This window comes from Monodelphis domestica, chromosome 2, assembly GCF_027887165.1.
Source record: "Monodelphis domestica isolate mMonDom1 chromosome 2, mMonDom1.pri, whole genome shotgun sequence".
NCBI classification, from domain to species: Eukaryota; Metazoa; Chordata; class Mammalia; order Didelphimorphia; family Didelphidae; genus Monodelphis; species Monodelphis domestica.
This window is the reverse complement of record NC_077228.1, coordinates 74,145,849-74,170,066: the sequence shown is the minus strand read 5'-3', so window position 1 is coordinate 74,170,066 and position 24,218 is coordinate 74,145,849. Positions and strand designations below refer to the sequence as shown.

At 39.5% G+C, this 24,218-nt stretch overlaps 1 protein-coding gene across 7 annotated transcripts in view; it reads left to right on the top strand.

Moving 5' to 3' along the window:
• SEC16B (SEC16 homolog B, endoplasmic reticulum export factor) overlaps nt 1-15,711 on the top strand; it is a 76,100-nt gene extending 60,389 nt beyond the window's left edge. For all 7 annotated transcript variants that reach the window (XM_007480842.2, XM_007480841.2, XM_056815587.1 and 4 more), the window contains 9 exons: nt 1,110-1,191; nt 4,360-4,632; nt 5,468-5,523; nt 6,209-6,355; nt 7,430-7,528; nt 8,587-8,695; nt 9,710-9,762; nt 10,756-10,854; nt 11,640-15,711. In XM_007480842.2, coding sequence (XP_007480904.2) covers nt 1,110-1,191; nt 4,360-4,632; nt 5,468-5,523; nt 6,209-6,355; nt 7,430-7,528; nt 8,587-8,695; nt 9,710-9,762; nt 10,756-10,854; nt 11,640-11,708 — 987 coding nt within the window. In that variant the 3' untranslated portion in view covers nt 11,709-15,711. The remainder of the gene's footprint in view (nt 1-1,109; nt 1,192-4,359; nt 4,633-5,467; nt 5,524-6,208; nt 6,356-7,429; nt 7,529-8,586; nt 8,696-9,709; nt 9,763-10,755; nt 10,855-11,639) is intronic.
• The last annotated feature ends 8,507 nt before the right edge of the window (nt 15,712-24,218 follow it).

The window sequence follows — 24,218 nt, the reverse complement described above, 5'->3', positions numbered from 1 at the left end:
ATCTCTTTATCTTCAATCTTCTCTTCTTACCCTCCTTTCATCTCTTGACAGTAACTAGATTCAGGTTTTTTTAAAACTATGACATGGACAGCTAGTTGACTCAGTGGATACAGAGTCCTAACCTTGCTCCTGACCTCCAGCCTGGCATCTCTAATTACCTATTGGCCAACATATTGCAAACTCAACAAGTTCAAAATGGAACTCATTGTCTTTCCCTCCAAGTTTCTCTGTTTTTATTGAAGGCATCACCATACTCCAAATTATCCATGCTCATAACCTAGGTGTCATCCTCTACTTTCCACTCTCTCTCACCATCCATATCCAATCTATTGCCAAGTGTTGAGTCTACTTTTGCAATATCTCTTGTATGGATGCCCCTTTTTCTGCTCTGATGCTGTCCCTGACACTACCCTGTGTCCGCCCTCATTATCCCATACTTCCACTATTGTAATAGGATAGCTAGTTGGATTCCTGGACTTGTCACTGCCTACTTCAGTCTGTCCTTGATTCATCTGTCAGATCTGTCTTCCTAAAATGCTGATCTGACCATGCCATCATCCATGTCCTCCTTATGTGCCATTCAGTAAATGAGTGGTTCCCTGTTACCTCCAGGATAAAATATGAAATCCTTATCACTAGATCCCTTCTTACTTTTTGAATCTTCTTACACTCTGCTCTCCTTTCTTGGGACTCAGTTTCCTCATCTGTAAAATGAAAGTGGTTGGACTAGATTGCTTCTGACACTACTTTCAGCTCCAGATAGACTCATGTTGCTTTGATCTCATATCGCTCCAATGAAACTATACTATTTCAGTTTCCAGCAAATCATGTGTGGGAGGGTGGCAGCTGTTGTCTCCAACCACTTCCTGGAAAGTGAATAAACAGTACTCTGCAGAAGAATTGAAGGATAAGGACATGGCATCATGGGCGAACACCCAGAGGCCGGTGTGACATGTCAGTGACCCATTTAGCTTCTGCTTCATTGCCAATTTCATTGTAATTCCTATCATCATAATGAGCTTCCTTTTGACTTCAAGTTTGTAAAATGTTTAATTTTTTCCATTTTATTCTCCCTTCTGAATTTTTTTTTGTGTGTGTTATTTTTCAAGTATGTGAAAAAGGCAGAAGAAGACCTTGGTGATCCTGATTTCATTTACACAGATATTTTAAAAGCCAGACAGACAACAGCAGGTATCTGTACCAAAAGTTATATGTGTAAAATTAACTAGTGGGGCTGATTTGCTTAATCTAATCTAACCTAAAACAAAATGATATAATGACATATGATAGAAAATAAATGAGAGGCAGGGTGATAGAAATTTACAGACGAGTAATAATTTTGGTGACTACATTTTTATATATTTAGTCCAACCTTTTTATTTTAACTCTTACACTGATGAGAATGAATTCTTTTTACTTACTCAATTCCTATCCATCTCTCAAGACTTCTGACACCCCCAAGAAGCCTTTTCTGAGTAAAATGGCCCAGGTAGATTACTCCCCTTTCTGAATTATGACATTGGCAGCCAAAAGATATAAGTGAATATATATTTATATATAACAATTATATAGTGCCTTTTAGTGTTCTCTAATTGTTTGAATTGTATTATTAAGGTCTTTGCAGTTTAATAAGTACTTTCTTGGGGGCTGGAAGTAGAGACTATGTCGTGTCTTTTGCATCCGTTCAGGACATGCAGTAGGTATACAATAAATACTTGTTAGTTGAGTGATTTTTAAGTTGTCTTTTGTCTTCATCAAATCCTGTTGTAATACCGGGAGTCTCAAAAGTCTTAGGGAATATTTAGTTTTAAAAGCTTAAAAGTGCGCTGAGATTTTTGGGACACTTTTCATCGCTTCTTCTAAAAACCCACCAACTAACCAACCAACCAAACAAACAAAATAGACAACCCGTAACTGAAATAAGCAGTTACCTGCAGTGTATACTGCTTGAACAATTCAATCTCTTTTTTTCTTCCCTCTCCTTCCCCTTACAGCTTTCAGACCCAAATCACTATGCCTTGCTCACTTAAATGAGAAATTCGCCTTCTGGAACTGTAGTTTGTTTTGTTTGAGGTATACTCTTACCCCCCATTTTCTTTGGGCAAAGCTTCCCTTGCCTGACCCTGTAAGAGTCAGGTTCATGAAATTCTCCCCTGTCTCATCTCTATATTTGAATAACCACATGTGGCGTCTCAATTACAAGAAATATTATTTCCTCTTACTCCCTTATTTTCTGTTCCTTTTTTGAATACTTAAGCTCAAAGCTGAGCTCTTTTTGTTATTACCTTTAACCCTGCTTTTAAGGCACTACACTTCTCCCCCTACCATTCTCCTTCCCTCCTAACCCCTTAGGTAAATAGATGATCATTTTCCCATTTCAAATATTTTTGTCTCTTTACTTTTAAGTTTCTCCGGTTCTCTTCACTTGGAAGATTCTGCTCTTTTTTGGTTTTCTTAGAGGGTGTATGGTTCTAATGGTTATTCTTTTGTGTGTGTATGTATGTGTGTGTATGTGTATAGGATTATGCCAACTTTGAAAGATAAGTTAGTTTTGATTGCAAACTATTTTTATTTTTGCTTTTAAGTCAGTTGTACCCTTGCCTTGTCTTGTCTTGCTTTGCCTTGCCTTGTCTTGCTTTGCCTTGCCATTCCTTGCCTTGCCTTGCCATTCCTTGCCTTGCCTTGCCTTGCCATGCTTTCCCTCGCCTCGCCTTGCCTTGCCTTCCCTTCCCTCCCCTTGACTCATCTTCCCTTCTCTCCCCTTGCCTTCCCTTGCCTTGCTTTCCCTTCCCTTCCCTTCCCTTCCCTTGTCTTGCCTTCCCTTGCCTTCTCTTGCCTTGCTTTCCCTTGCCTTCTTTTGCCTTTCCTTCCCTTGCTTTCCCTTCCCTTGCCTTCCCTTCCCTTCCCTTGCCTTCCCTTCCTTTGCCTTGCTTTCCCTTGCCTTCCTTGCCTACTCTTGCCTTCCCCTCCCTTCCCTTCCCTTCCTTGCCTACTCTTGCCTTCCCTTCTCTCCCCTTGCCTTCCCTTGCCTTGCTTTCCCTTCCCTTGCCTTGCCTTTCCTTCCCTTGCTTTCCCTTGCCTTCCCTTGTTTTCCCTTCCCTTGCCTTCCTTTGCCTTCCCTTGCCTTGCTTTCCCTTGCCTTCCCTTGCCTTGCCTTCCCTTCTTTCCTTTCACTTCCTTTTCCTTCCCCCCTACTCACCCCATCTTCCCTTTCCTATTGCTAACAAATAGTCCCGTGTGATTGTTCTGCCTGGAATTTCTTGTCTGCAATCCTTCTGTTCCCTACAACTTGGAATGTTTTTCTTTTTGATTCAAAAGCTATGGAGCTTGATAATCACATTTCTATTGGCTGATTAAATATCCCATATGTCAAACGAATTGCATGGTTATTTTCAAAGTGCTTTTTATAAACACATTCATTAGTGTTTAAAATATCATTGAGAGACAGGTAGTCATAGATATTCCTAGAGAAACTTAGTTCCTTTTCCAAGATCACACACAAAGTCAAGTGGTAGTCCATGTTCTTTTTAGAGGGCAACATCTGATAATTCACATTCTTTTTTCTTTACACTTTTTATTTGTCTTTTGGCCATTTCCCTGTTGCTTAGCCCTTCATCAGAAGATGGGCAAGGGAAATCAAAAGAATGGAAACTTCTTACATTTTTTTTCAATATAGCTTATTAGCAGAATTAATAAAAATTCAAAATAGTGAGTTTGGTTTATCCTCAGATTTCAGGTATCTTTGTGAGCTCATATTCTTGGATGTCTTGCCTGAAGGAGACTTGGCCACATTCTATTTAGAAAAAAAGGAAATCCATCTATTAATTTCAGATGTTGGACTTGAGATTTTCAGTGGTTGTGTTTCCAAGGTTGAAGTGATGAATCCCTAAGAATAATCTTCAGGGGGGTAGAGCTTTAGTTCCCACTCATCATCAAATGAGAAAATGTAGCTGAAAGCAAATTGACAATTTTAGTAAACAGTGCTGTAATGAAAAAGCACTAGATCTGGGGTCAGAGGGCCTGAATTTTAATCCTGACTGTTATTAGTTATTTGTGTGACTTTGGGCAAGTCATTTAATTTTTATGGGCTTTAATTTCTTCATCAGTAAAACCGTCGAGGACTAGACTAGATGATTTAAGAGATTGCTTATAGTTTTAAATCCCTTGATCTTAAATGCAGGATATTAATAATAAAAATAATATCAACATCATTGTGATGCTATATCTATCACTACTTCCTGATAAAGACATGAGAATGAATAATTTTATATGAGTTTAATCAAAATCCACCTCTGAGTAGATTTTTTTCTTCTTTTCTTTCTGTTCTCAGAAAATTCCTTTTTTTCTTTTTGTTCTCAGAAAACTCTTTCTACCAAGATCCCTATCAGGGTCAGGGCTACTCAGAACCCCTCAGATACCCCTCATTCACACAGCTTCCACCAGAAGGAACAAATCCGAGTCAGACAAATATGCAGCAGCCCCTTCCCTTCCAGTCAGTCCTGAATCCTTCTGGGGAAGGACCAGGGCATCCAGGCACATCAGTGCCTCTTTATGCCAGTCCAGAGATGACAATGACAGTGTCTTCTGTAAAACTGCAGCCAGAGGAAGATCAGCAGGCACCCCCTCCCCCTGGTAAGTGTATCTGTACTAAAGAGCTTTCAGTACCAAAAGGTTTTAGGGGAAAAGGAAGACAATGAGGGTATTAAGTAAAGAGGGGAGCCAGAATTGACAAAGATGCTGACTGCCACAAGTGGAATGACTTCTCCTTGGGTATCATGCCCTTTAGGGATGACATAACTATTTTAAGTTCTATAACTCAGCTGGAAGGGGGAGAATTGACTGGGGAAGGTGGGAGGGAAGACAAACCTCTTAGATGATGAGACTTTTTGGAGTAATGCTGTAGCCTGTGAAGAGAAATATTATCTTGGTTTTTTTTTTTAACCTCACTCTCATGTAAGGTAAGACTCCTTTCTGTAGGTCATCTACTTACACAGAAGGTGGAAGAAACACCATCTAGGCAATTTTTCCCAATTTTGTTCTAAGTTCTTCTATAGCCAGTCTGATGCTCAGACAAGGTGGCCAGCAAAGAGCTGTAAATGGAAGAGAAGAGACAGGTGAAAATGAGCATCTCCAACTTTTTCTGTTGTTCAAAATGGAGGTGGGGATCAACTTAGAGAGAATGGGATGAGGAACCATTTTTGTTACATACAAAAGTTCAGTTTAAGGTTCCACTGAACTTCATGCATGACCTTGGGTCCAGTGGGCAGGGAGAAGTTGGGCTAAATCCTCCTGGCATGGTTGGACTTGAGTTTAAGAACTGTATTTGGAATGCTAGGAATCCTTTGAAATGGTCTTTGAGTTGAGTAACCCTGTTGAACCTGTCCTTGATGCCAGTGGCTTTGTGGGTCTTATCAAGAAGTAATGGAGGTAAATGTCTAAACTATATTATTTTGTTTTTATGTCGCAGAGGATATCCCAGAATCCCCCAAATCATACCAATACCAGTACCCTGAGATTCAAAAGGTAATTTCCAAACTTCTGGTGAGAGGATGCTTAAGTCAAGTTGAACTGTTTACCTAATAGAAATTTTTGGTTATGATCTGCGTGCTTGGCTACATTTGCTTACTACCAGCAGTACTCTTCCAGCAGCTGACCTTTCTCTTTGATTTCTTCCTCTATCCATGGTTGCAAATTTTTTAGGTTATTGAGCCCAGAAAATTGCTGTTTATTCTTAGCCCTGCCAATCTCTACAAAGTGATCAGGCTAGGAAGGAGAGCGAGATCACCCAATCCAAGTTAGCTTTGCTTGGACTTGGTATCCTGTTATTTGCTGTGCTTTTCTTTTTGCTATAAGAAAAAGTAGAACATGCTTTCTTGAGTGGTTGTAAGCAAAGGTCTTAACCTGATCCTTGCAGTAGGGCCTAGGACCACTTTCTCCTCTTGCACAGGCAGGAACTCACAGCTTTATTCTCTGCAAAACTGTACACAGTTGATCTTTATCTAATATAATCTTCCATTTGTGATATCTCTATGCCATTAGCTGATTAAGCCTCTGCATGGCTGGAGTGGAAGGATGTTTCTTGGCTTTTCTAGACTGGGTGGGGGATGTTTTGGACTTTCCATTTCTATAGCATGGCTTTAGTGGCTCTTTGCTTCCATTCCTTAGAGCCAGCCTTCTAAATTACTGGACATTACCACTCTTGTTTCAGGCCTCGGTAACTCCTAGGGTACGAGGTATTTCGGAGAGTTCCACCATTTCTTTGGATGAAGAAAAAGAAGACTCTTCAGATGATGATGAAAAGAAAGCTGCTGAAGATAATGAAAAGGGCAAGAAGGAATCTGGAAAGGATGAAAAGGTGGAAGGGGCTATCCTCTTGTTACATATCCTCTGTATTACTATGTAGTTTGGGGATTTTAATTTATCTCTGAGCCCCAATAAAATATGTTATTGTCCAGAACATTGGTCTTGGAATTAGGGAAATCTGAATTCATGTTCTGGCTCAGACACACTAGGTGTCTCACCCTTGACAAGTCACTTAACCTCCTGCTGGTTCATTTTACTTATCTATAAAATAATAATAATAAAATAATAAAAAATAAATAAAAAATAATAAAAATCCTATCTCTCAGAGCAGTTGTGAGGTTTAAATGAGATAATATATAGAGTGCTTTGAATACCTTAAAGCATTGTATGTTATCTATTCTAATAATAATTAATTAATAAAAAAATAAAAATAAAGCTCTATTCTCATGACTACCCTGAGAGTTCATATTCTTGTGCCCATTTTAGAGTAGAGGAAACAGAGAGATTAAGTGACTTGCCAAAAGTCAGATAGCTTTTACGTGGTAGAGACTTGGCTCAAGCCAATGCTCCTGATTCCAACTCCAGCACTCCTTATACTGCTAAGCTTGAGGCCCACAACCCTCTTGGTTGCTGGACCCAGCATTTTTTGCCTTAATTCTGTCCCATATCCTTTGACTTCACTACCATCTTCTGCAGAGAAAATAGGGGAAGTGAAAATATCGATTTGAGGAAGAGCTGTAATTTCTTTCTCTTGTACTTCACCTTAATGGGAAGAGGACATAAATGTTCCAAGAAGAACCTGTTCCTTTTTCTCTGGCCCAGTGGTTCTGTGAAGTGTCTTCCTCTTTGCTCCAGGGAAAAAAGCAGAAACCTAAATCATATGGCTGTCACTTTCATTTTCTCTGCTCACCTGGGATGGGTGTAAGAACTTCTCTTCCCAAAGCCATCTGTTTCTCCTACCCTGTCTCAAGGTGAGGTCAAAGCTCTGTCCCCTCTTCAGTTCTCTTCCAAGTGGTGCAACAGGGATGGACATTCTTTGCTTCTTGATCAAAGGTTGTTATCACAGTGTATGGGATTGGTGAAAGGAACAACTCAGTGGGTAATGTGTTTCTCTCCTTGTTCTCAGGGCTCTGGATTTGGATGGTTTGGTTGGTTTCGATCAAAGCCTGCTAAGAATGTGGAGCCTTCTGTGGAAGAGGACTCCTCTGACAGCCCTGACTCTGAGGTAATCATTCAGTGAAGGTACAAGGCTTTCATTTCAGCCTTTCACCCAGTCAGAGAACTCAACTAGTTTGTCTTTTCTCTGTTGGACAGGAATGGGAACTAGGAGGAAATAAAGATCACTTGTTAATAATGATATTTACTACTATAAGTTTAATCACATTTACATAGGGCTTTAAAGATTATCCCCATAATTCTTTAAGGTAGGTAACATAAATCTTACAATTCCCTTTTTATGGACAAGGCAACTGAGGGCAAGTGACTAAGTGACTAGCCTAGGGTCATACAGGGAATAGATATTGGAACTAGGATTTGAACTCAAGTTTTATGGAAGGGGAAAAGAAAAAAAAAAGGGCTATGTACCAACCCCTTCCTAGGAATTATTTCCATTTGATCTTCATAAGAACTCTGAGATAGGTCTTACAACTATCCCCATTTTACAGTTGAGGAAACTGAGGCACAATGCGGTTAACACAGACAGTAAGTGTATGAGACTATATTTGAACTCAGGTCTCTTAAGATGCTCCATGACTAAATCAAGTGGTCTTTACATTATGCCATTCTGTTGCTATGGAAACCTTTCAAATCCTGGCATAGGTGTTTTGACATGGTAGACCAGCTAGTAATTACTATAAGTTTTGATAAATGGAGTAAAATGAAAGCAGTTTATTTAGAAGATGAATCTGGTAGCAGGATGGAGGATGGATTAGAAGGGCAAGAAGCTAAAGCTAACATGGTCAGTTTTGAAGGTTTCATGGTAATCTAGTTATTATATTTGAGATAGAATTGACTTCTTTTTTCTTTTTTTTTCCTTAAAAAAAAAAACCTCTTACTATCTGTCTTAGCAATGGATACTAAGTTAGGCAGAAGAGCATTAAAGGTTGGGCAATTGGGGTTAAGTGACTTGCCCAGGGTCACACAGCTAGAAAGTATCCAAGGCCAAATTTGAGCCCAGAACCTCTCATCTCTTGGTCCAGCTCTATATCCACTGAGCTAACTAGCTGTCTCCATGTTTTGTTTTTTTCTTAAGAAACATTTTAATCAACATTTTTCCATTTCTAGGAGTCATCCACTGAAGCTCAGGCTCCCTTGGCTAACACAACCCCCTCTGGACCATCGAATCCATTTTTTCTGTCTCAGCCAGATGTCAACACTTTCTCTAGAAGTCTAGGTAAATATGATTTTACGATGGTATTTAGTACCAACTTCTTCATGAAGCCTTTCCTGCTCCTTCCAATTGTTAGAGCACTCCCCCCACTGCTTTCCATTCATTTTGTATTTATTCTTTTTTTTTCAAATTAAAAAAATTTAGAATATTTTCCATGATTACACAATTCATGTTCTCTCCCTCTTTTCTTCCTTCCCCCTCTCAAATCTGACAAGCAATTCTACTGGTTTCGTTTTGTATATATTCCTCATATATTTTTATGTATCTATGCTTTCCCCTTGATTAGAATGTAAGTTTCTCGAGGGCAGGGATGATTTCACTTATCTTCGTCTTTGAATCCCCAGCATAGTGCCTGGCATATTTTGTAAATATTTATTTATCGATTGATTACCACATTTGTGGAATCAGGAGAGTAATGCTGTGAGTGTGTGGGGCTTTCCTAGGTGGCAGATGCTGTCAATAGCCTTTTAATGAGAGCACCAGCTTCTTTCCCACGATGGTAGTCAATAAATAAAAGTTGCCATGGCTCAGGCTTAGGAGCTAGTGTTGCTAAGCTGGTCATTATACTGTGATTGCAGAACTGTGTGAATGGGAAGGAGGGAGAGCAAGGGAGACAGGAGGGAGCTCTTTATGGCAGAACATTACAGCTCTGTGGACTCTGATTACCTGGTCAGCACTCCTTGTGTATTTTTATTTGTGTTTCCCTGTGTCATATTTGTCCCTGTGACAAGTCTTATGCTTCATTGTGATGACTGTGCCATAAGTGGCCTGAAGTCTTAAGCGTAGAATCCACCAAGAGAAAAGGCTACTCGATGCTGGGCACTGACCCAAAGCTGGTGGTGGTCCTGTCCTTTACAATACCTTTCGTGACCTTCCTAGTCTCTTGGATGTGGCCAGACCAGAGGTCACTGTGATTCCATGTAGGCTGGCACAACCCTGTTACGTGAGGGATTTCCAGGAATGGGGAGTCCCTGAGCCTGGGCTAGGGGTGGATTTTCATGATTTCCTGCTTTCTAGGTGAGAGTGAAAGAAGAGGATCCATGACTAATAAAAATCTGCCTGGGATGGAGGTGAGTGCCTAAGGGGAAATTAATCCAATCGCTGCCCTGACTATGAGATCCATTTAGTTTTGGGGGCAGGTTTTGCCTTCAAGGTTTCTACCTCTTCCTACAAATGATGGATTCATGGAACGCTGATTTACTCAAATTCCTTTGAGTAAAGGAAACATGCCTCTTGGTCCCAAGACATAGAACCTTTACTGGGAGATGAAAACATCCCCTTGCTCCACTGTAGACCCTAATATATATGATGCTCATGTTAAATCCAGGAATGGACAGTTTACGCAAGGTTAGGAAATTAACTGTTTCACTGACTAGGGCTATAGTCAAGTGTTGATGGGGTTATTTACTACAGATTTCATTGTCATCCTCTGAAAACATTTTCTCTATTTTAGGTTGGTTAGACCAATCTTATTTCTCTCTGTACTGTCATATCTGAGGATAGTGCTTTCAAAGGACAATAACAATCACTTCTAAATAGACATCTAGCTTTGTGCTGTAGGCAAATCACAGCCTTTCTCAGTCTCAGTTTCCTCATTTGTAAATTAGGGATAATAGTACTCCACAGGATTGTTGTGAGGATAAAATGAGGACCATATTTAAAGTGCTTCCACATCTTAAAGTGCTATATAAATATTAGTTATTATTATTATTATTTATATTAATGCAATATGTCATATTAACACATTTCATCATAATATATTATAATCAAGACAGCGATAGTATGATAGTTTGTATTACACTAAAGTCATTTGTACAGTAATGACAATCTTACTTCTCTTTATATTTGATTCAAGGATTACACACGGATTTCTCAAGAATCACACAGAATTGGCCAACTATGCTTTCACTGTTTCTATTAGGGTAGAATTTCTTAGATTCTATTAAAGCCCTTATTATGAACTCAGTTGATCAGATGTAACATACAAGAGTCCCTTTTCTTTGGTCTGGAAAAAAACAAAACAACAACTAGGCATCTGTTTCTCTTATCCCCTTTTATTCCAGGCTGCCCCTCACGAGCTTCATTTCAATCCCAGTCGTCTACCTCCTCCTCCCACCTTAGGAAATGCCGTTCCTCTTTACAATCCTTCTCAGGTGCCTCAGGTAAGGGGACCCTCCCTTGGCATTGCACTCAAAAAGGGAGCAGTGAGAGACCTCACCATTGCTGCCAGCAACAGTCATTTTGTGTCTGGGTAGAAATTAAATTGTCAGGTTTTCAACTGGATTGAACTCCATTCAAAAAAAGGGCTCTTTGAGGAAAAGGGCTGTGTTGTCTTTCATTGTATCCCCAGCTCTCATCAAAGTGGCTGGCACATAGTCAGGGCATAATGACTAATGGATTGGCAGGCATATTGAGCGCCTACTATGTGCATGGCTTAAGAATAGAAAACAATGGAACAGCCCCTGATCTCAAAGATCTTACATTCCACTGTTGGGGCAATCTGTGCCTAGACGAGTAATCACAAGGTAAAGGGAGAAGAGGAGAACCCTAGTAATTGGGGGCATGTGTACAAAGACACATTTCAAAGAAGAAGTGGCCATTGAGCTAAGCCATCACAAGGCAGGCTCGTGATGCCTCACATTACAGAAAATATCTTGTAATACTTGGCAGGGTGTGCGGGGATTGGAGAGGATGCATATTTTCATTACCACGATCCTCTGTGATAACTCAATTTCTTCTCCCAATTCAAACACTAGAGTGTGTATGGAGTACCAAATAAGAGGCTCAGAGGGGAGTGGGGGAAAGACAGATGTAGCTCACAAGACCCTCTGAGAGAGCCATTCTCTGCTCGCCTGGACCAATCAGTCAATCAATCAATCAGTTAGTCAAACAGTACCATTCTTGGTTCAGCTATCCTCTCATCTACCATCTGTTCCTTCCCTTCTAGCTCTCCGTAACCACAAGTGTGAATCGGCCAAATCGCCTAGCTCAGCGGCGCTATCCAACTCAGCAATGACAGGAATAACTTAGCACATCTTTTCTGGACTTTAGTTTTTCTCCCCCATGGCTGGAACACAAGATAATGGTTCTGTCTTTATATCTGGCATATTTTCTTAACCTCCCAGCCCCAATGTCTTTATTTGCCCTCTTGGGAAGCTATGGGGGTCCTTATTACCAGATCATTATCTCCACAAAGACACTGGAAGGCCGGGATTGTGGCCTGGATCATTATTTGTTGAACTGCTTCAAACAAATAGAAGGGTATTGCTTCAAAGGGGATGTGTGTGTAGGAAACCCTTGGTTTAAAAACATATTCTTAGTGAGCAGAAAAGTGCCCTGAAATCTCTCTGTGATGGTTATGTCTGTCTCAGGAAACCAAGGATACACAGAACCATTTGCTAGAATCATTTACACTTGGTGGAGTTAGGAAATTAACCATAGGGGAGAAAGATGGATTTGCTATTGAATAACTTTTTATCTATACTTAAGTTCCAAGATGAAATTCATTTTTTTGGTTGTTGTTGTCTATTTATTTAATTAATTAATTTAGAATATTTTTTCCATTGTTACCTGAACCATGTTCTTTTCCTCTCCACCTCCCACTCCCTCCCATAGCCAATGCACAATTCCATTGGCTTTTACATGTGCCATTAATCAAGACCTATTTCCATATTATTATTATTTGCACTAGGGTTATTGTTTAGAGTCTACATCCCCAATCACATTCCCATTGAACCATGTGATCAAGCAATTGTTTTTCTTCTGTGTTTCTACTCCCACAGTTCTTCCTCTGAATGTGGATAACATTCTTTCTCATAAATCCCTCAGAATTGTCCTGGATCATTGCATTGCTGCTAGTAGAAACGTCCATTATATTTGATTGTGCCTCAGTGTATCAGTCTCTGTTTATAATGTTGTCCTGGTTCTGCTCCTCTCACTCTGCATCAATTCCTAGAGGTTGTTCCAGTTCACATGGAATTCCTCCATTTCATTATTCCTTTGAGCACAATAGTGTAACAGATACCACAATTTGTTCAGCCATTCATCAATCAAAGGGTATCTTCTCATTTTCTTATTTTTTGCCACCACAAAAAGTACAACTATAAATATTTTTGCACAAGTCTTTTTCCTTACGATTCCTTTGGGGTATAAACTCAGCAGTGGTATGACTGGATCAAAGGGCAGACACCAAGACTAAATTTTTAAGATGTTATGTAGTTAAAGAGACAGTCTTTGAGTCAGGAAGCCATAAGTTCAAGTCTTGTCTCTGCCATCTACTATCTGGATGACCCTTGGAAAGTCACCCAATCTCTTAGTACTCCAAGGAATTGTCCAACACTGCAGGTGGTAGGTGAAATACTGATCTACTTTGCTGTATGGGATTTTTATGCAGGGAGTTTGTCTTCTCGATTCCAGAACACTGCCACCCCCTTCCTAAAAATATCCCAATATAAGTTAAGATCAGGTATATGCCAATAATGTAAGATAAAGGCTTCATGTGGAAGCCTTTAAAATATTTCATTTTTAAAAATTTCCCTGGCCTTCACTGCTTGGGGATTTTATCATGGTCCCAGCTTCTTATGTCATTTCTCCAAGGTCAATAGTAATTTCTTAGTTTTGGCAATTATATATTGTTCTTTAGATATTTTCATGTGGCAATGGCCTCATTGTCCTACAGGAGAATGAAACAAATAGTTGTTTTTCCCATTATAAAACTTTGGAAAGCTTTCCAGTTGATTATTTCATTTGTTTAGCTAACTTAATGGGATTAGCACCATTTTCTTTTTTTTTTTTTACCTCCTAATGACTGCTTCCTCTGCAAATTACATTGAATTATCTGTATTTGTATTCATAGGAAGAGATTCCCAGATCAAATAATCATGGATCAATAGCTAGAAGGGACCTCAGCAGTCATTTAGTCCAACCTCTCAGTTTACAGGTGAGGAAACTGAGGCCTGGAGAGATGTAGTGACTTGTCACAAATCACGAAGATAGTAAGTGGCAGAATCTAGATTTGAACCCAGATCCCCCTGTTTCTAAATCCATCAGTCTTTTTAACCCTCTGGTATAGAATGTAAGCCCTTTTGGGGTGTAGAAAGGAAACAAGACTGACAGTTTGTGGGGGAAGGGCCCAACTGGGAGTGGCAGTTGGGTCTTGTGACTAGCACTTCCTTCCTGCAGGGTGTGGCAGTTGGGTCTTGGACTAGCACTTCCTTCCTGCGGGGGTGGTCTTGCTTCCAGGTATTGGAGGAGAGAGGAGCTTGTTCAGCCCAGTCTGGAGTGGCATGCTCTTCTTGGTTCAGCCCGAAGACACAGGCTTCTGAAGGTTAGAATTGTTCTTGTTTGCTTTCTGTCTACTGCTAAGATTCTGAATTAGAACAATGAGAGTAGAAGGGAGTGGGACAAACTCTCTGCCAGCCTCTAGGGCCTGGCCTCAGGTCTGAAACTGTGAAAAAACTCCAATCCCAACTAGTTATTAAACATTATATTATTTGAATACACGGTCAGATAAGTGGACTATCTTTTCTGGTCATAGAGGGAACTGAACTTCAGTTTCAGTCATTCAAAGACAAACAGACCTCTTTGGACCCCTACGGTTTACTCTCAGCTGGGGGCATCTCCCTCCCCTGCTTCACCAAGCAGTGTTTCCTCTCTCCCCTCTCTCTCTCCTCCATACCCTGCTACAAACCTCCTTTTATCCCCTGTTTTCCAATCTTCCTATTTCCTTTCCCGATAAGTATTACAGGGAACAGGAATGACTTATTTCAGAAACATTTATTAAGTGCCTACTATTAAGTACCAGGTACTATGCTAAGGACTTCTATCCCTCAAGCCTAGCACAAAGGCGGTAATTCATAAATTCTCATTGAATTGATGGGAACTTTTTTGAAAACAGGGTATGTAGTCTTAAAATGCTTCTATTTCTCTTTACTCAGCCTGTTTATTCATAGTCTAGTGCTTAGGTTATTATAGGCACGGTGGGTCACAGTGACCACAGTCGCCAAATAATACCACTGGTTAGAAAATCAGTAGATAGATGGTGGGAACATATTTTTTAAGTCGATTTTCTCATGAAGAGAGGACGTACCCATAGCTGTTCCCTTCCATTTGATACCTCAATCCCTCTCTCCTTCCTTTCTTAAGACATTTTGAATCCAGAGAGCCATTGGGAGAAGATGGGAATATCCAAGAGTCCCTCCATTTCCCACTTGAAACCAAAACTAACATGGCTCTCATAGAGATCATTTAGCAGTGACTTCCTGTCCTCTCTCTTAGAGGCAACGCCTACTATCTGTATTTCCTTGTGGTGGTACCTTACCAAAAACATGTTTGTGTTTCTATTGTTCTATAATAGCAATTATATATATATATATATACATATATAATATATATATAATGAGTTATAGAAACAGGTTGGGGTATGTCATAAATAAAGTGTAAAGTATTATGTACAATCTTTTGTATTTAGATGTAATATTGATTCTGCTGGAAAAAAGAGATTAAATTCACATAATTTTATAATAAATGCTTGTTTCTCGTCTCTGATCTTTGCAAAGGAAAAAGTGTAGGTAAGTGGTCTTATCCTGACAGGGCTGGTCCTTCAGTTTTTTCAACTCTACTGAAATGGAGATGGAAATGATTTTAATAGGGCTGACTAAATGCCCTAAAAAACTATTGTCATAAAGCTTCCACTTTTAGATCTTAATTTTATAGTTAGTCCTAAAGGTGGGGTTTATTAACTCTTTAAAGGCAAAACATAACACAAATACAAAACAAAAAGCTGCCCTTGCAATTCAGGTGCACTGCCACCCAATGATGCTATTGCACCGTGGATCCTACAGGTTAAGGAAAGGCAAGATGGAAGACAGGAGAGTTAGAGAGATGAACAGGACCTTAGAGATGGCTTCATCCAATCCTTGCATTTTATACACAAGGAAAATTCTGATCTTTCTTGGACTTGTATTGTACAATGGATTTTTGATTTCTTGTATTTCAAAAATAAATATTCATTGAAATGACTCGTGTGAATAATATCAAGCATCCCAAACATATGTCACCATCCTAACATGCTCTTAAAACAAGAACAGAAAAACCCATCTAGGATACATTTGGGTGTCTATATTGCTTAAGCATCTCTGTCCCTAGCCCCTTGCAATCTGGCTTCTGACTATACACTGCTCAGTAATGGTTTCTTCAAAGTCGCTAGTGATCTCTTAAGTGCATCCTTGCCTTTTTTTTTTGTTGCAGCTTTGGATACTGTTAACTTCTTTCTTTAAAACTGGGTATTCTTTCTTTCCTTAACTTCTTTTATACTGCCCTCTCTTAGTTTTCTTTCTACCTATTTGACTGGTTTCTCAGTCTCATTTGTTGGATCATGATTCATTTTCTCTCTTAAATCTAGGTATCCCTCAGGACTGTCTTGGGACTTCTTTTCTTTTGTCTCTACATTTCTTCCTTGGTGATCTCCTCTCCTTTTATGAGCTATTATCACCTTTAGGTAAATGACTTACAGATATACTCTATAACCTCCATTCCCAAACTTAATGTTTCTCAGGAACTCTAATCCTGTTATCTGTGTCTGTTGGACATCTCAACATGGATGTTCTTTCAACATCACAAACTCCGCAAATGTATCCAACATGGAACCCATTTACTTCCTTGTTTAAGCTTGCCCTTCTGCTAAAATTTTCTATTTCTTTTGAGGGCACCATCATCCTGCAAGGGTTTTACAAGCTCAGAATGTCCCTCAACTTTTTTTTTTCTCTTTATACATATCTAATCATTTTACAAGTCTGGTTGCTGCTGCCTTCACATCCTCTGTCTTGCATCTACCCACCTCTTTTCCACTTGCATTACCTCTATTTTAGGGCAGGTTATCACCCCTTTTTGCTTATGCTATTTTAATTGCCTCCTAATTGGTCTCTCTGCTTCCAGTTTCAATCCTTGCTCATTCTCCATTTTGATGCTTTAATAGCTCAGTCATATGGATACTACCTTCAGAGCTGCAGAGTATAACTCATCGATACCATTTTGGCCCATATTTGACTCTTTTCCATCTTTTTCCTAAAGGCTAAGATTGGACCCTAAAGGCTAAGATTCTTTAAGCAAACAAGTGATGGTCACATTTCCAAAATGCTAGAGACCTTCCTCATATTTCTCTCTCATTACGTGACTGACTTACCTATCTTCCCTGTCCCCCACCCTCCATCACTTTTCCTTCAAGTTTAAGGTATCTCAGTGTTTGGAAGGTTTGTTTCCAGTGGCATACATAATGAGGGCAGGATCAGGACCAGGAGGATAGAAGAAAAGGGTCTTTCTTGACTTCTTGGTTTAGCTTTCATGCTTGCTTAGTTTCTGACGTCCAAGGGATTTAGATTTGGAGTTTTATAAAAGCTGCAATGCTTCAAACCCTTTGGACTTGTTGGAATTTGCTCTCCCTTTCAACTGATTTGAATTAGGAATTCAATTTGGCAATCAGGAATTGACTGCAGTTAAAAGGTGATGTTCTAACTTTAAGTTAGAATGTTATAGAGATATTGATCCTGCTAGCAGCAGGAAATGAGTTCAAAAGACATTGGCTCTATTTAGCTGGCTGACTATTTGGAATTCTAAAACACATCGTGTCGTAGAGGCTAAGACTCTGAGCTGGTATGTTCTCCTCTCCTTATCCACTAAAGTTCCTTTTCCTAGTCTAGTGAACTAGGTGTATTAAGGTAGCCTTTTCTGAAAGAGCTGAAGATAGGCTTCTGGCTTTAAGCTTTAAGAGACATGGCAGAACCCATTTCTCTAAGAGATCTTAGAATAAGAGGGAGCCCCTCAGTTGGGGATTCTGACTGAAGCCCAGTAAATGGCAGTACAGAAAGGCAGGAAGCAGCGGAGATTCCATCCATATTCAGTAGAGATTCAGAGATTCCATAGTCCAAAAATAGCAAAATTATGACATCCTCTGAAAATACTGATGGTTTTGCAGTATCAGAAATAGAAATTTCTCCTCCATAATATATACCAAGACCATGCCTTCTCTATCAACGTGCCCTGATGCTTTGTCCTCTATGTATATGTTCCTTAAGGGTCCCGTTGTTCCTATCCATGTTTAACCTTCTTCCTGATGGTATGTATTTGTGGGAGAGTGTGCCGTAGGTTGGTGGAAGGTAATGTTTTAGTGCTACTTTTTAAAAAGGCTATTTCATTAAATATCTTTGTTTTGAATAATTGTGTTCTTTGATTGACTAATAAAAAGGAAACACAATAGTGGGGTTTATGAGCTACAACAATGAGTAGAGCCAGAGCCTCATAGTACCCTGTCTGTGGAGGAGCTTTTTGAGTAGCCTTGCATGTGAGAGAGGGGTGCCCCAGGTGTGACACATTATATCTTTTATGCCACTTCTTGTATGTGAGTCGTTGTTGGTAATATGCCACAGATTATTTATGCCCACTATAAATCTCTCCATTGCCCTTCGGGTAACCCACAATTTAGATTTCTTTTGGAGGTTGTGTTGTTCTGTGATTTATAGCAATATAACCTCACCAAGAAAGATATCAGTGTTAAAAGATGAGCTTTTGTTTTAAGAATCTTAGAGTCTTTGAAAGTGCTGAATAATTTCGTCCCAACACAGCTGCCAAAATAATCTTCCCAAGGTACACATCTGACTATGTCAATTCCTTGTTCCCTTTCAAATCTAGAAGAAAATGAAAACATTTTGCCCTGACACAATCTGGCTCCAGCCTACCTTTCCAGCCTCAGTCCTCTTGATGCATTCGGTGTTCTAAACAGAAGGTAGTGTATCTCTCAGACTTGACATTGGACCTCCTCCTTTTGTGCATTTATACAGTTTGATCCCTGTGGCCAGAATGAGTTTCTTCCTCAGGATTGCTTCTTGGAATTTTTCCTTTAGTGTTCAGCTCCTGTACCACTCCCACTGTCAAGCCTTCTTTGATCCCCTTAGTGTCCTCATTCTCTCTCTGTCTCTCTCTGTCTCTCCCTCTCTCCTCTCTCTCTCTCTCTCTCTCTCTCTCTCTCTCTCTCTCTCTCTCTCTCTCTCTCTTTCTCTGTCTCTCTGTCTCTCTCTCTGTCTGTCTCTGTCTCTCTGTCTCTCCCTCTCTCCTCTCTCTCTGTCTCTGTCTCTCTCTGTCTCTGCCTCTCTCTCTGTCTCTCTCTCTCTCTGTCTCTGTCTCTGTCTCTCTGTCTCTGTCTCTCTCTCTCCCTTCCACCCTCTCTTTTTCTCTCTCCTTTCCTCCCTTTCTTTCTCCTCCTCACCTCCACCTCAATTACCTTGTATTTGCACTTACTGGGTGCCTACCATGTCTCTGGTAAGCTCCTTGAGAGCAGAGGGTATGTCTTTTCTTACTTATGCCTTGCCCCATAGTAGGCACCTAAGAAATATTTATTGGAATGAAACCAAATTGGTCTCTACACGTGGTACTTAAGAGAGAGAGCCTTGGTTCCTTTCATTTCTCTGCTTAACTTTATATCAAAGGCTCCATCTGGCAAATTTATTCTCAACTCCAGCTTAAAGGCTTGTTTAGCATCAAAGCCCCTCCAGCTTGTTTCTTCCTCAAAGACCTCTTCTTCCCTAGGCTTTCTTTCTCTCAGCTAGTATGCAGAAGAAACATTCAAGGGGAAGGGAAAGACACAGTATCTAGTCCTACACTGGAATCTCTTCTTCCTTTTATCACTCTAGGAGAAATGATGTAAGATGTCTGGATCCTTTGGAATGACAAGCCCAATTCTACTAGGTTTCCTCCCATCACAGGTTATTCTCGCTTTCATTGATTTTTTTTTCTTAGACAGCAGGAAAACAATTCTTTCTTCTTTGACTTCTTTAGCTTCATAGGAGAAAGGGCTATATGTTATTTATGAAAGAACAAAAAAGAATCATGTTTTAAATTTTTCATTGAGAGGCAGTTAGGTGGCTCAGTAGATAGAGAACAAGACTTGGAGATGGGAGGTCCTGGGTTTAAATTTGAACCAGACACTTCCTAGCCATGTAACCTTGGGCAAGTCACTTAACCCCATTTGCTTAGCCCTTACTGCTCTTCTGCCTTACAAATGATACTTAGTAAATATTCTAAGACAAAAAGAAAAGGCTTAGTTTTTTAATTGGATGCAATTAATGAATAATTAAATTAACTACATTTATTTAATTTGTATTTAATTGAACTTTATTTGTCAAGCATTTATTGTTATCTGTCCCATTTCCTCTCATACTGCACTGCATGGTGGGGCTGGGAAACTTTATAAGCAACAGGTAAAATAAGGAAAAATGATTTCCCATTTTGGTGATGTCCAAAAAAATTGTGGCTCATTCTTCATATGATTCCATCACTTCTCTTCCCGGAGGTGAACAGCATGCCTCATCCTCCTTGAGGATTACGGCTGGTCGTTGTGTTGAGGGTTCTTGAGTTTTTCAAAATTGTTAGATTTTACAATGTTGAGATTATCATATAAATTTTTCTCCTAGTTCTCTGGGTTTCATCTGAATCAGTCTGTTTGATCTTTCCAGATTTTTCTGAAAGCTCCCCTTTATCATTTTTTACTGCAAAATAGTATTCCATATTCCATTACATTTGCGTATCACAATTTGTTCAGCTGATGGACAGCCCATTAGTTACCACCATGAAAAGGGCAAAGCGCTTTATTCTTTATTGATCCCAAACTCCTACCAGAATTGCAACGTGGCCACGAAGAATCTTGGAATCCTGGGATTTCATCAGAGCATCCTTGGTGGCTGTTCCATCCAGCTTCAGCCCAACATGAATCTCTTCTATAATGTACCTGATGAATGCACATCCAGCTCTTTCTTAAAGACCTAAGCTTAGGGGGAACATGCTGCCTCCTGCCAATGATAACAATAATAATAGTGACCATATTAAGGTTTGTCAAGCACCTGCCTTTTAGTTTAGTTTAGTTCCTTTTAGTTTGTCTACCTTCATATGATGTTTTCCTGGGACTTAGTATTTTGGTAACAACTGATATGAGATCTTAAATGGATGTTATAAATTTAGTCAAAGGATCATCGTTCTAGAGCTGGAAGGGACTTTAGAGACCCCTTAGACCAGTCCTCTGATTTTTATAGATGATGACCCCATAGAATAATTTTGTTCTATTTTATTTTTTTATTCTTACAAACCCTCACCTTCTGTCTTAGTTATGAATAAGAGCAATAAAGACTAGGTAAATGGGATTAAGTGATTTGCCCAGGGTCACACAGCTAGGAAGTGTCTGAGGTCAAATTTGAACCCAGGTTCTCCTAATTCCAAGCCTGGTGCTCTATCCATCATGTTCCCTAGCTCCCCTTCTCCCCTTATTTTGTATATTGTATCTATGAGGCTGGAGAGGAGATGGATATCTGCTGATTAGGAAACAAATCCCAATCAAATAAAATGATTTTATATTCTGAACCTTCCAGGGTTGACACTATGATTGACTGGGGCTAGACATACTGAAAAGCTAATGCCCCTGCTTAATGGAGGGCGATGTCAAGAAGCCAAGAGGGAAGAGTAACATCACCAAGGAATGAGTATGTCAAATAATAATCCTACGAATAATAGCATTTTTATAGCCCCTTAAGGTTTACAAAATACTTTACAAATATTATTTCATCCTTACAGAAATCCTGGGAAGTAGGTCCTAGAATTATCTTAAAATCCATTTTATAGATGAAAACAAGTCAGACAGAGGTTAAATGAGTTATCCAGGGTCACACAGTGAATCAGTGCCCAAGGCTGCATTTGAACTGAGGTCTTCTTGACTCTTCATCTAGTGCTTTATCCATTGTTCCACTTATGTGAGGAGACTGAGGACTAGAGAAAAAAAAATAAGTTGGCCAAAATCAAACAGCATTGGGTTAGAAAAAAATGCTGTTTTTTTTTTTTAGTCAGAGGAGCTGGGCACCAACCCTGCTCTGCCACTTGGGACACTTTACACAATTCCATTCATTTCCTTGACCCTCGGTTTCCTTGTCTATAAAATGGTAGAGATGGGACTACATGATCTCTTTTCTAAATCCATGTCTCTGATCATAAGTAACTCAGCTGCCATTTGAACTTGAATTCTTTGATTCTGGGTGTAGTGTTTTCCACCCTATACCGTATGACCTAGATGGTCTGCTCAGAGTTTAATGACCTGCACTAAATACCTTTGAGATGTCCTCCTTGTCTTAACTCGTCTTATAAAGGCAGCTAGCTATGGAGCTCTTTATAACCAAAGGTCCACAGCCTCCTGGGTAGGGCACAGAGGAGTTGCACAACCTTTATGATTAGATGTTTCTCCCAATACTTTATCCAAACTCCACCCACTGCTCCTTGAGTCTTTTGAGTGGACAAGACAAGAAGCTGCTCCAGAACAAAGGGTGAATGTTAGAGAGGGGTAGGTTGAGTCTCGGTGGAAAGAAAAACTGAAATAAGTGTTTAGAAAAAGCTCTTATTTAAAAAATTGTTCAGAAAAGCAATCATTCTCAGTCTAATGAGAGCTAACAGAAGACTTAGCTTGCTCAGGTGGGTGTCGGTTTCTTTCTCTTTGGAGAGCTTCAGATGGAGCCTGGATCATGGCTTGTCAGGGATGTTGAAGAGAGAACTCTTGTTCAGGGATGGCTTGGAAAAGATGATGTCTGAGGTCCCATTTGATTCTGGGATTCTGACATTTGTGATGCTGGCTTCTCCCCACCAAGGTCTCAATATCCATCCATTCAACATTCAGCATGCATTTATTATATTATATATAATAACAATTATTATTTATTATAATCCAGTGAGATGAAGACAAAAAAACAAAACAGCCATTCCTGCCCTCCAGGTGCTTATCTTTTATTGGAGAAAACATGATATATGCAGAAAATCAAATTCAATATACATAAAAAGTGGATACAAAGTCATTTGGGGAGTCGAAGGAGAGTTTTAGCTACTGGGAGAATCAGGATAGACATCCTTGAAGTCTGTTAAAACTTTTCAGTCTTTTCTCCTTCAGCATATAGAACAAGCATTTTCATTTCAACTCATAAAGCTCATTTTATCTACCTATAGGCAAGAGCTTAGATCTTTTATAGTCAGTCAGTCAGTCAACAAACATTTATTAAATGCCAGGCATTCTGCTAAGCATGATTGCTCTGTTACCTTCTTTGAAGTGAATTCAGTCCAAATTTATCAACTAATCCAAAGCCACATAAAGGTAGCATAATTGGCCCCCAGGTCATTCTCCCATCTTTCTTAATGAGTTCAGTATCTAGTTCACAGCCTTCGTCATGTTTCTCGAATTTGTTTCTGATGTGACCATTTAGATCTAGGTCACACATGCATTTGTAGTTTATTTTTGTATAAAATGTTAGATGATGGTCTAAGTATGATTTATTTCTTTGAAACTATAAAGGTAGGATAGAATTTATTCCACTCCATTTAGCCCTGATATATTTATTTTGGCAGCTACGTGGTGTAATAGATAGAATATTGGACCTGTAGTTAAGAAAATCTGAGTCCAAATCCAGCCCCAGACATTTATTGACTATGTGACCGTAGGTAAGTCACTTGATCTCAGTTTCCTAATCTATAAAATGGTGATAAGAATACTTACTCCCAGAGCTGATATAAGGATAAAATGAGATAATATTGGTAAAAAGCTCTTTCCAAACCTTAAAAAAAAACACTATACAAATGTTAGTTATCATCTTCATCAGAAAATAAAACTCAACAATTCAGTCCTGATTTATTTATCAGGGGAGAAAGTCTCAATCAATAAATCAAAGGCTTTAAAGTAAGTACAAAAAAGATCCTTAAAAGTAGAGGCAGTTAGGTAGCTCAGCGGTTAGAGTACTAAACTAGAATCAGGAGGTCCTAGGTTTAAATCTAGCCTCAGACTTTTCCTGGGTGTGTGACCCTGAGGAAGTCACAACCCTAGCTGATTAGCCCTTACCATTCTTCTACTTTGGGATGAATATTTAGTATTAATTTTAACAGGGAAGGTTTTAAAAAAAGTAAATAAATTAGAGCATCTCTCTAATCAAACATAAAATTTTTCATCTGACACTTAAAATTCTTCACAACTTGAGTTCCCCTTTACCTTCCCCATCTTCTTACATTCTGTTCTAGTATCAGAAAAGAAAGATATTAAGTGACTTGCTCAGGGTTACATGGCTAAGAAGTATCTGAGGCCAAATTTGAATCCAGGACCTCCCATCTCTATGCCTGGCTCTTAATCCACTGAGCCACCCAGCTGTCTCCCCTTAACCCTATTCTATTCTTTTCCTTGAACTCAGCAGTCTTTGGCCTTATTACAGTTGCCCATTCATTCCACTCCATCTTTTACTCCAGGAAGTCTTTTCAGATTCCTTCAGGGGCTGGTGCCATCCCTTCTAAAGCTGCTTTCTATCTACTACATATTTTTCTCGTTTGTTCTGATTTATATGTTGTCTCTATAACTGGAAAGTAAGCTCCCTGAGGGCAGAGAATGCTTTTATCCCTTTCTTTGTATACCCAGTGCTAAACACTGTATACCCAGTAGACATCAAGCACTTAAATGTTTGTTGATTTCTTG